Consider the following 12,696-nt stretch of genomic DNA (forward strand, 5'->3'; position numbering starts at 1 on the left):
CTAGAGAACTCTGAATCCGGATTAGTAGACGATATTTCATCTTCACATTCTTGCTTTGCATATTGAATGCCTTACCCGCCGCGATCTTCCTGGCCTCCTAGATCTCCTGGAGGGCGCCCTGGGCCTCATTCTGGGCTGCCTCCGCACTCTGACGAGCCTTAGCGAGTTCGGTCTCTTGAACCGGCGCATCATGCTCCAAGGCCTCGCACTTCTTCACCGCATCCTTGAGCTCCTGTTGGACCTCATTAACCCGGGCATTGAGCTTCTTCCGAGCGGCCTGATCCTTGACAGCCTTCCCTTCGGCTTCGACCAGGGCCGTTTTCAAGGCCTCGACCTCGGTCGTCGCCTCTGTACACATCATGGCATTTCGGTCATTGAATATCATTTTCCTTTTTTCGAATACATAACAGGTTATTACTTACCTTGTTTTTCCTAGAGCTGCCTCTTCACCTGGCGTAGCTCCTCCTCGGCCTCCGCCAGTTTCTGCTTCAGTTCGGAGACTTTGGCAGTATGCGAGGCCACAGCCAACAACGACGCATGTGCATACATTTCAGTTTCCTGCAATAGGAGATTGATCCTCTGTCCGGTTTTTTTCTGAACACCGGACAGTGTCTCAGGGGCTACTGTCTATATTGGGATTTTCTCCTTTTTGCGCCGCTTACCTCAAAACATGTCAACAGGCTGCTGCAGGCTTCAGTTAATCCGCTCTTGGCAGACTAAACCCTTGCAATTACCGTGCCCATAAGGACACAGTGCTCATCCACAATGGAAGCGCCTCGCAACGCTTCCAGCAGATTATCCGGTGCCCCTGGTTGGACAGGGGTCACCGGGGGAACAGGCATCCCCCCTTCTTTTGAAGGAGGTTGCGTGCCGGATTTCGGAGCCGCATCAGACTCCGGAATTGAGTTTGGCTGAGGGTCGAACTGAATACGGCCCTCCCACCAGTCTCCATGGGTATTGACTCCCCCTGGTGTCCGGCGACGGGGGTTTTGCCTTCTAGCGCCTCCTGAGCCTCTCCCCCACCTGGAGCAGTCCTTCGGGACAGCACCTCCGCATCGTCCTTGTCCTTGGGGGAGTGAGCGGTCGGCGGTGAATTGCTGGCCATCGCCTTTGAGTCCAGCGAACCTCGTGATGAGGACCGCTGGGAGTTGTCGTGGACGGGACTGCAATAGCATAACTAATCATGTCAATACGACAAAAAGGAGAGGTTAGATTTATGGGCATGTACGAGTCTTAGCACTTACGATGCGGCCCGAGGCTTGGTACGGGGGCGTCGCTCCGGACTGCTATCGGCGTCCCATGCGGAGCTGCCCGCGAGCGGGCCTTTCCCCTTCTCGGGCGCCTCTGCCTCTAGAATTATGGAGGCCGCCCTCTTCTTCCTCCCTCCATCAGAGGGAGAGTCGCTGTTCTCCTCCTCATCGTCGTCATCTTCGGCGACGGAGGAACGGGTCTTGTCTTCAGACGTCGCTTCCGAAGCACCCTTGTGGCGGGGGCCACTCCGGACCCCCTTGGCCTTCCCCGTGGCCTTCTTCGCCGGTGCCGTATAGGGCGCCGGCACCAGCATCTGCGCTAAATGCGGAATGACTGGTTCTTCAGGCAGCGGAGCCCGACATCGGATCTGCTTCGCCCTCTCCATCCAGTCCTGAAGAAGCAATAGTAGTAATGTCTTAGATATCATCCTTGAAACAAGAAAGTAGGGGATGCGTTAAAAATAACATACCTCGTTGGCGAGGTGATTGATGTCGTGCCCACGGTCCAAATCCGTGGCCGGCGGTGTCTCGTTGCCCTTGAAGAGCAACTTCCAGGCGTCTTCGTGAGAAGTTTCGAAGAGCCTCTTCAGGATATGGTGCTTCTTCGGATTAAACTCCCATAGAGGGAGGCTTCGGCTTTGGCACGGGAGAATCCGACGAACTAGCATCACCTGGATTATATCGACAAGCTTGATATCCTTGTCCACCATACTTTGAACACGCGTCTGTAGCGCTATCAGCTCATCCGACGATGACCAATTCGAGCTCTTCTCAACCCATGAGGTGAGCCGCATTGGAGCATTGGAGTTGAATTCGGCAGCGGCGGCCCAGTTTGCGCCACGGGGTTCTGTGATGTAGAACCATTGTTTCTGCCATTCCTTGACAGTCTCCACGAAAGTGCCTTTCGGCTAGGAGACATTAGTTAGCTTGCTCACCATGGCGCCTCCGCACTCCGCGTGCTGGCCATCCACCACCTTCGACTTCACATTGAAGACCTTGAGCCATAGCCCGAAGTGGGGTTGGATGCGGAGGAAGGCCTCACATACGATGATGAACGCCGAGATGTTGAGGAAGGAGTTCGGGGATAGATCATGGAAGTCTATCCCGTAATAGTACATCACCCCGCGGACGAAAGGGTGGAGTGGAAACCCTAACCCGCGGAGGAAATGAGGGATGGATACCACCCTCTCATTGGGCTTCGGTGTGGGGACGACTTGCCCCTGGGCTGGAAGACGGTGGGCGATTTCCTTCGCCAGGTACCCGGCCGCCCGAAGCTCAGTAATGTCCTCCTCCTTGACGGAGGAGACCATCCACTTGCCTTGACCTCCGGATCCGGACATGGTTGAGTTCTTGCTCGAGTGGGAAAAAGATGAGAACCTGGGCGCTGGAGCTCGAGAGTGGAAGGGCAGAGGAAGAGAGAAGGCGTGGGAGAAGAAAGGGGGATTCTTATCTCCTTATAAGGGCAGTGAATATTGAACACCTCCCCACTCGCCTTAAACCTCGCCTACTCCCAAGGGCTATGTAAACGGCTCGGTTGGGTTACCCACGTCCGTATTGATGAGAATCCCGCAATAAGGAGACACGATCTTTGCTTTGACAAGACGTGCCAATGGCAACCGCGTCTCGAAACGTGGAGTGGCAGATAAAAACGGCTCGAAATTACGGCCGTACTGACGTGACGTCACATTACTAAAGTTGTCAGGAGATTATATTTGTGAAATATTATACCCTCTACGGCTGTGTGTGACAGATTCAGACACGTTTATTTCGTCCGAAGACTATCTTGGAGTTCAGAAGGAGGAACCCGCCTTGCAATGCCGAAGACAGATCTACGCGTCGGATACCTTGTCATTGAAGCCAGGTTCAGGGGCTACTGAGGGAGTCCTGGACTAAGGGGTCCTCGGGCGTCCGGCCTGTTTGCCATGGGCCGGACTGATGGGCCGTGAAGATACGAAGACCGAAGACTGCCCTCGTGTCCGGATGGGACTCTCCTTGGCGTGGAGGGCAAGCTTAGCGATCAAATATGTAGATTCCTTTCTTTGTAGCCGACCTTATGTAACCCTAGATCCTCCTGGCGTTTATATAAACCAGAGGGCTTAGTCCGGAGGGGGGATTCATAACCATAGCCATACAAGCTAGACCTCTAGGGTTTAGCCATTACTATCTCGAGGTAGATCAACTCTTGTAATACTCGTATTCATCAATATCAATCAAGCAGGTCATAGGGTATTACCTCCATAGAGAGGGCCCGAACCTGGGTAAAACATCGTGTCCCCTGTCTCCTGTTACCATCGACCTTAGACGCACAGTTCGGGACCCCCTACCCGAGATCCGCCAGTTTTGACACCGACCGCGGTGTCCCATGCGGAAACGCCCGAAAACCTGACGGTCTGAAGCTCGTCTCCTCTATCCGACCGGTGGCGTCGCTCCGGCAGGCCGCATAGTGCCTAGTATGGCTATTTAAGTCGACCGCCGGCGCCCAAACCCTACCATCCATCCACATTTTCCTCCGTCTGTCCGCCGCCGCCGCCACTTTCCACTCCACCTGTCCGCCAAGTAGCCATGCCCCCACGCCGTCGGGTGAGGAGCGAGCCATTTCTGATGCCGGAGCGCTAGCTCGAGGTCCTTGAGCAGATCCGGGCTAGGCGCGAAGCCCGGATCACCGCGGGGCTACCTCCGGATGCAGTGGATCCGGAGGAGGAGGTGGTGGAGGAGGGAGGAGGAGGATGAGCCGGAGGAGGAGGGTGTGGGGGAAGCTCGCGACGCGGATATGCAGGCGGAGCAGCATGCCATCCTCAATTCCCACCGGTCGGAGTCGGCTATGGAGGCCAGACGCCGTCGCTGGCAGGAGATGGAGGCGCAGCAGGCTGCGGAGGAGGCGGAGATGCTCGCCTACATGGATGAGATCGAGCAGGAGGAGGATGAGGTGGAGCCCTCCTACCTTCCCGTTCAGTCGGCGCCTGGTACCGTCGTCATGGACATCTCCAACGATGAAGAATAGATAGGGTAGTACATAGTATGTAGTACGTAGGATTTTTTTGCATGCTTTGTATGGATTTAGGGGTTGAAGTATGAAAGAGTTGAATGCAGAGTGACTAATCTAAGGCATGGCCGGTCACTGTCCAGCGTCCACGGACATTTGAGAGGCTGAATTTGCAAAGTCGTCCTGTAGATGCTTTGATGTCTCGTGCCCGGTACCAAGCGAGACCGCCATGACAATTACTTTGTTCCCGCATGACAATCTTCGGACAATTGTTTTATACAACATGATAAATTTTTACTTGAAAATACGAAAAATCCTTATATAACAGAACGACAATTTATTGGTTTTCGCCTGACAATTATATAATGTCTGCTGAAAGTGTTTTTTCTGAGCGAATGACTTCGTTCATTTCTACATGAACGTCAACGCATTTTGGGGGTCTACTAGTATATTATGGTTGGCTATAAGAGTGCTTGGATACGTTTTAGTCTCATGACTAAAAGTAGTGAGACTCAAACTTGCTAGCCTCACACATGTTTGTATCCAAATACTAAAGAGACTAAAATCAAGTTAATGAACATTTATTATCCTTCAAACCCTCCAATACAGAACTCACATGTGTTAAAGGAGAGAAGTTAAATGAGAAGAGAGAGAACTAATTCACATTTTAGTAGGGGTACCCCTGACTAAAACATTTTAGTCTCAAGACTTTTTTTTAGAACGAAGGCTCAAGCTCAAGCCCGGCTTTGGATTAACAAAGCCATCAACCGGCCAGGATTATATCAACCTCCAACTTACAAAGACAGAACAAAGAAACAACTAAAAGGATACAAAGTGATGTGCAAGCAGCTAAAAGGCATCCTACCATCTACAAGCAAAGATGAAGAAATTAAAGGACAAGACCAGCTTGAAGACAATGGAGCCCTCCACCAAGTGCAATCCATCCCGTCGAGACACCAGCACGCCTTGCGGAGATCCAACTAGCATGTAAGGTAACGCTGACAGCTCCATAGACTCCGACCGAACCGTACAACATCCTACATCTCCGAAGGGGCTCCCTAGCCCCTCGCCTGGCACAAGGCGCCGATCCGTCGGACAATGCAAACGCTCTCCCAAGAGCAAAGATGTACAACCGACGCCGTTGCCGCCCGGAAAACCTGACCAGGGCACCACCAACTCGCGTCGCCGAGCTCCACAAAGACAAACATGGCACTGGGGGGAACCAACACTCAAGGAGAGGCAAAATGCACGGTGAGGCTGCTGATGACAGAGCAACAATGGTGGGAAGCCACTGAACTTGGAGAAGGACCTCCAAGGCACCACCAACACCAACCATGTCGTCGCCGGACGCCTACCAACCAGACCAAACTTGCCACCACCCCATGCTCAACCGAAGGCGGCACCTCCATGAAGGTGACGACGCCGCGAGCATCGCTGCCGCCCAATCCAGAGGGATTTGGGTTTTCACCCCGGTGCACGAGCAGGGGAGAGAAGCAGAGGGGGGGAAGGGGTCACCTTGACGACGCCTACAAGTAGGAGACGGCGCCCTCAGGCGTCGCCGTCGTCGTGGCCGGCACAACCAGCCGTGGATTTCTCTGGGCCCCCCATCACCCCCACCCCTACCACAGACACGGCGCCGGCGACCTGGACCAGCCGGAAACCAGATCTGACAGGGGCCGAAAGGATTGGGGACGAAGGCGTCAGATCCGGGGCGGGCGCCCCCGTGGCCACCGCGCCCCACAGCCACCACTCGCCGCTGCCTTGCCACCCGCGTGGCCAAGGGGGACGGCCAGCACCAGCGACGCCACGAGTTGAAGACGACGACGCACCACCACCCGAGGCCGCCACCCCGGCTACAGAGCCCCTGCGCGAAACAGGCGGACAGGTCCTCGCCACCACCCTCCCCGGAGGACGCGCGGCTTTCCGGCGACCCCCTTCGGTGGTGGCGAGGGAGAGGGGAAGGGGAAGGGGGGCTGGCGGCGGCTAGGGTTAGCGACGCCCGAGTCGCCCCTGCGGGAGCGACGCGGAGGCCAAGGGACGGTTCTTTGGCTACCGTTCACACGCCCGAGCTGTTTGTCCTAGGCGTTTGTTACCTTCAAGACTAATTTTAGTCTCTTTTTAGTCAGGGATGCTTGAAACTTTAGACTCTTAAAAAGACTATTTTTAGTCAGATTAAAATAAGTCTGTCGGATCCAAGCACCCTGTATGTGACTGTAAGTTTAAGTTCCTCTTAAAAATAAAACAAACGCTCTTCTGGAACACACGTCCAACACGCACGCAGCACTGAACCAGAGCGGCCTCGTTGGTAGCAGTGGGATCTCCGCGTCGGCAAGGAGCTGCCAACGGCCCGCGGTCCTATCCAAGCCATAAATTGGACGGTAGCGGCGGTGCCTGCTACATGCTCCGCGGGGTGCGCCCAGCAATTCGCCCGTCCGCCCGCCCGCCCGCCAGAAAGTGGCAGTGCGGCTGCCGCAAGCGTGTGATGGAAGCGGCGCGGCGGCATCACGCAATCCGCGGGCACCCGGCGCGTGCGCGCCTGCCCGTGGCTCTGGGCGTGGGTGGTGGTGGGGGCGGCTGTACCGACTGTCGGTCTAGGAGAGCGGCCGCCCGCGCCCCGAAACAAGAGAGAGAGAGAGAGAGAGACCAGCGGTGCGGGCGGCATGGTGTGGTGGGAGCCTACCCCACGGCACGGCACCGCGATCCGGGCGGCACGCCCGCGCAGCCGGCTGATGCCGACATGTGGGCTGGTCGACCGCGCCCGTCGCTCCGTTAACGCCGCCGTCCGCGTCCCGCCAGGACAAATTCAGTGCGCCCGGTTGTTTTCGTCGTGCGTGTGACGCCCGCCATGCAGCGCAAAAGTAGCTCGTCCGTCGTGCTCACCGGGGATCGCCGGATCGGGGTACCGCTTTTGCGCCCGTCGTGAATATTCAACGTGTTGAGATCGACCCGATAAGAATGCTGTCGCAGGGTGCGCGCGTAGGATATAGTAGGAATAAAATACTCCTACTACCACACTAGTGAATCACATCCCCACAAATTCCATCGTTTGCTCCACTTTTTGAAGCCTTCTTGCCACCCAGGTTCAAGCAGTACACAGTACAGTATGTTGCGTCGGGTTAAAAAGGAGGGCTCAAGAACTGTAGCCGGCGGGGTCGGAGATCTGGACGAAATAATAATGCCACGAAGCGTCGAGAAAAGGTCGTTCGTCCATGGCGCCATTGGAGAGGCGAGGACTACTCAAGCAGCGGAGCCTGCGTCCATCTCGCCGAAAGGAGCTCCACAAAATTCGGTCCACTTTTCGCAACAGCAACCCGCGCTTTCCCCCGCACGAAGACCGATCAAAAGGCGAGCGAGCGATCGGCGCGGCGAGGGAGGGGGGCGCCTGCCTGTCCACCAGCAGCGTATCTTGCGGCACCCAGCTTCCCCACACGACACGGTTCCTCCCCTCCCCCGCGCGGCGCGGTGAGCCAGAGTTGACGAACCGTTACCGCGGGCAGGCGTGCGCTGGATAGGGCGCCAGCGCGGGGAGGTGGAGCTGGTGGCCGCCGCGGCCCACGTGTCTTTCTTTACGCGCCTGCTCCCGTGCGCTGCTGATGCTGATGCCGATGCTGCGCCCCCCGCGCCTGACCCCAGCTCGGGACGCACGGATCGCGATGCGTCGTCTTCCTCGCCGCGGGGCCCGCGCTACGTGCCGCTCCACGCTCCGGGTGGGGCCCACACGAGCGGCGGCGTTGCTTCCTTCGTCCTCCCCCTCCCGCACTCGCTTTTTGGCTCCGATATCTGGGGGCTGTTTTGCACTCCGGCGCTCGCGTTTCAGGGCTTTTCCGCACGCACTCCTTCAGACCATATACAGTCTACAGACCATTCTGTCCTATAAACACCTCCTAGTACTATCAGAGATTGTAATTACCTTTCGTTCTTTTGACCATATATACAATTTCTTTTGCCTCAGATCTACTATATATCTAGTTAAGAAAGTCTTAGCCACATTAAAATATGTCGTCCTAACATTTTCTTCTTCTTTAGAACCAAGTATACAACTATGCAATGGTAGTGTGAACGTATCTGTGGTTGGACGGTTAGGAGAACAGTCGTATCTCCAGCCCATCAGGCTTCAAGTCCTAGTGCTCGCATTTTTCTATATATATTTCAGGATTTCCGGCCATGTGCGTTTAGTAGGAGGAGACGTTTTTGTCAAGCACGAGGCGCCTGTGGGGACTTCGACAATCGCAATATAATATGTCAGGTCAGTCTCTCAAATATGCTCATAGAGGTAGAGTGTGCGTGTGTGTTCATGGAGTGAGTGTACGCGTGAATATATGAGCGCCTGCGTTTCTATTGTGTACTAAAAAAACTATGCAATGATAGTTGCACACTCAACATTTATTGTCTCACAATGGTACTCAAATCATTCGAACAAGTTGAGTAGGTTTTAACATTTCGTGGCGGCCGCACGGAGGATGGAAAGCACAGTCAGGCATGGTGTGGTGGTGCTAGCAAGGAGCAGCTAGTAGGCTGAGCTAGACTAGGGAAGAGTGGCTAGCGGCGAGGGTCCGCATCAGACCACACTCGTTGATTCATGGCAACAGAGCATGAGAGATGGCGAGAGGCGTTATGCACGCGCACAAGCGGGGGTTGGGGAGGGTCATAGTCCTAGGGCTCATGTTGTAGCCGGCGGCGTCGAGACGGTTTACATCTATATTTTTCTTCAATCCCCACCCCCTCCCCCCAATTCGGGGGTCTTGTGCGGTCGGCCACTTTGGCCTCCTCATCGACGACCCTGTTGTTGGCCAAATGCTTGTTCTAACGAACACCAGTACGCAGTGTCACGATGAATGGAGAGAGCACTAGTAACATGCTATCGCAGGCTTTTATTTCATTTTAGTGAAAATTAAACTATTGCTTAAAACAGAAGTGCTATATGCTACTCATAGACAATCAATATTATCCGGTGATATGATGATAAAACACATATCGACGTTGGATTTGGTGACCTTAAGTGACGATTGCACAACAATAGTACATATACAATGTGCCCCAACTTAGAAACTACCAACAAAACATATCATACAATTAACGATTAACATTAAAGCAACTATTTACAAATTAAAAAATTATAGATATGCTACTTCATAGACAATCAATATTATCCAGTGATAACATAAAACACATGTATATATCAATGTTGCATACAATGCACTTCAAACTAGAAGCTACACTATAAAACATATCATATACGAGCAGTACAATTTAAGGTGTCACGGCCGGTAACGGTCCTATTATTGTCACTCTAAAGCAATCGCAACCAAAAAGAGCTTCATACTTATGTCATCAGGAGATTTGATGAGTACACATATGGAATTACAATATGACGATACATGATTGTTGAGAACATTTCAAGCAAAAGCACTCTCCGAACATTTGTCAATACAACATTGTAGGTGAGGCTTAGTTTGTCAAGTATGTGAAAAACCAAAGCCCGTCAAGGGCACGCATGATAATTGTGCATCTTTGTATTTCTAGAAGTTACATGTTATCAATTTCAATTTTCAGAAAAATTCTTCAAAAAATTGTTTTTAAACATGAACCATCACAAAAATTAGTTGACAAGACATGATAGAGTAAATTATAGGGAAAGAAAGGGAAAAAAAATCCATACACTCATCATTCATGCCGTAATGTAGAGCTGAGCTCGGCCGATAACATGAGAACATAACTAAATTGAACTCTTGATTCGCAAAAAATAATTCTTAATCGAAATGTTATTTAAACAAATAATGGGAGTATTTTTTTGCAAGAAAAATGACTTGGTGAGGCTAGAATGGAAATGACCAACAAACTAGCGGTATGGCAAAGTAGAAGCGTTCCCTTCCCTGGCATCCGGCATACATTGTGCAAATTAAAACTCTGGCGGTGGGCTAAACAGAAAAGGCGCCGCTGGCCTAATTTAGTGCCGCCACGCCGAAGACGAGTGGGGGGGCGGCGGCGAGGACAGTCAAAGCGCTCGCTGACTGCGCCGCGTTTTATTCCCTCTCGCCGCTCCCTCCACCGCTCGCTCCCCTTTTCCCCTACTCACTTCCCTTTTTTAACCCCCCGCCCATCTATAAATGCCCGCCCCCCTCCTCGCCTTATCGTGGGCGCTACACACCCACCCCACCCCACCCCCCTGCATCACCAAAACGCCCGCATAACCAAAAAGATACGCGCACGCCACTTGTACACCTGCTGCACCCATGGCGCCTAGAGCGGCGGAGAAGGCGCCTGTCTCCCCGCCCACCGGCCTCGGCCTCGGCGTCGGCGGCGGGATCGGGGTCGTCGCCGGCGGCGCGCACTACAGGGGCGTCCGGAAGCGCCCGTGGGGACGCTACGCCGCGGAGATCCGCGACCCGGCCAAGAAGAGCAGGGTTTGGCTCGGCACGTACGACACCGCGGAGGAGGCCGCGCGCGCCTACGACACCGCCGCCCGCGAGTTCCGCGGCGCCAAGGCGAAGACCAACTTCCCGTTCCCTTCGTCGTCGTTGTCCCCTGTCGCCGGCGGCGGCGGCAGCCCGAGCAGCGACAGCACCTTGGACTCGAGCGGCGGAGGGAGCGGCGGCTGCGCCCAGGCGCCCATGCAGGCCATCCCGCTGCCGCCCGCCCTCGACCTGGACCTCTTCCACCGCGCGGCGGTCGTCACGGCCGTCGCCGGCGGCGGCATGCGCTTCCCATTCAACGGTTACCCGGTGGCGCCGCGCCAGCCCCTGCACCCGTACTTCTTCTACGAACAGGCCGCGGCCGCCGCGGCGGCGTCGGCGTCGGGGTACCGCGCGCTGAAGGTGGCGCAGCCGGTCACCGTGGCGGCCGTTGCGCAGAGCGACTCCGACTCCTCGTCGGTCGTTGATCTGTCCCCGTCGCCCCCCGCGGTGACAGCGCATAAGGCGGTCGCGTTTGATCTGGATCTCAACCGGCCGCCGCCTTCCGAGGACTAGACAAAGGACAAATTTTAGATGATGACTGTAGTTTCTCATTTTTCCTGCAGGGAACGCTTTTTTTTCCTTCTTCTGTTCTGGTCCTCTTGTATTTTTGTTTAGTTGTCCGAGACAGACCGAGGAGCCCTGTAAATAGTTTTTCCGCCGAGAACAGAGCAGAACCGATCTGAGATCTGTTGGTCTAAAACGGATCAAACCGGCGCTGAGGTGAACCGAGACTTGAGTATATGTGTACCTCATAAGATGATGAATTTTTCAGAAGATTATGTCCATCTTTTGTGTTGAGAAAGGCAAGATTTATGGTTGGGAAACATTTATTCGCTAATCGGCGCCGCTCCGTCTCCGGCCATCAGGTTTGCTGCCATCTCCGCGACACGGCAGTGAATGGTTTGGTGATCTGCACGTCTCGCTCTGCATGGACACTTCTGGGCTCGACTGACCGGAGGCTGATCAGGAGTAATTGAGCTGGAGTAACGTAATTTTGCATGTAGTTATTGCTCGCTCAGCTGTCAAATTTGCGGCTTTCAAACCCTTCACACGCTGACAGCTCGGGAGAAAAGGAAAGATGGGTTAGATCTACGGGGACGGAAAGGGCCAAGCTGCAGTGGGCACGAGAGACAAGTGTGGACGAGAGAGAGAGAGGGACGGCCTGGGAGCGGTGCGGTGGACGGACCGACGATCCGTAGGCGCGATGGAACCGCGACTGCGTTGTTCTACTCGTGACCTTGAGAATAACGTGTGCGTGTGGTGTGGGCGACGTCTGTACGACGCGTGGTGCGCGGCCGCCGGTCCCCGCTGCCGTCCCGGCCCGGCCCGGGGATCCTCTCTGCCGGATCCATGCTGCACCGGATGCGTGCGTGGGGTTGGACTTTTGGTGGGGGGCGCGCCGCTGGTGATGGTTGGAGCGGAGCCGCGTGTTCGGGTGGGCGCTTGGGTATTTGCGCGAGGACCGGGCGCGGTCTCGGCCGACATGCGTGGGCCAGACAAGCGGAACGGCGGGCATCAGGACGCAGTGATTCGCGGGGCGGCTGCTTCACCTCGCGGTGGGGCCTGCCGCGTGCCCCCGCCTTCCGAAGGTTGCAGCTTTTCTCGTTTCACTCCTCGTACATATTTTTATCCAAACTGTGCTCGTATATTTTAGACGTTTTTTAGGGGACGTATCTTTATATTTTAGACGTGAACACATCGTACGTATAGCAGAGCTCGTATTTTAGTGTGGCTACGACATGTTTACAGCGGTTCGCTCTCATGCGCGCTGCTTGCGGTGGCTTTCTTTAGGCACCTCACGCTCGACCTAAATATGAGAGCATCTACAGTCGGACTTATGAAATCCGATTCCAATCGTCTGCGGATACATTCCGGCGAGTCCACAAATAGCGAATTCACCCTTAAACATCCTCTTTTACTTTCGTGTTATTAACAAATCTCATACACACGCAATTGCATGCAACGAAAATCTAGTCTAAACTATGCTGGCGCTCTCCTTATTGTTCCC

General features: G+C 54.5%; 1 protein-coding gene across 1 annotated transcript; it reads left to right on the forward strand.

The window, feature by feature from the left end:
• The first annotated feature begins 10,356 nt into the window (after nucleotides 1–10,356).
• LOC125545037 (ethylene-responsive transcription factor 4) lies at nucleotides 10,357–11,473 on the forward strand. The gene has a single exon (XM_048708884.1). It carries the CDS (start codon nucleotides 10,467–10,469, stop codon nucleotides 11,199–11,201), a length of 735 nt encoding a protein of 244 aa, XP_048564841.1. The 5' UTR covers nucleotides 10,357–10,466; the 3' UTR covers nucleotides 11,202–11,473.
• Nucleotides 11,474–12,696: the final 1,223 nt, after the last annotated feature.

The sequence above is a fragment of the Triticum urartu genome, chromosome 3A, assembly GCF_056163025.1.
Source record: "Triticum urartu cultivar PI428250 chromosome 3A, HENAU_Tu73, whole genome shotgun sequence".
Lineage (NCBI taxonomy): Eukaryota > Viridiplantae > Streptophyta > Magnoliopsida > Poales > Poaceae > Triticum > Triticum urartu.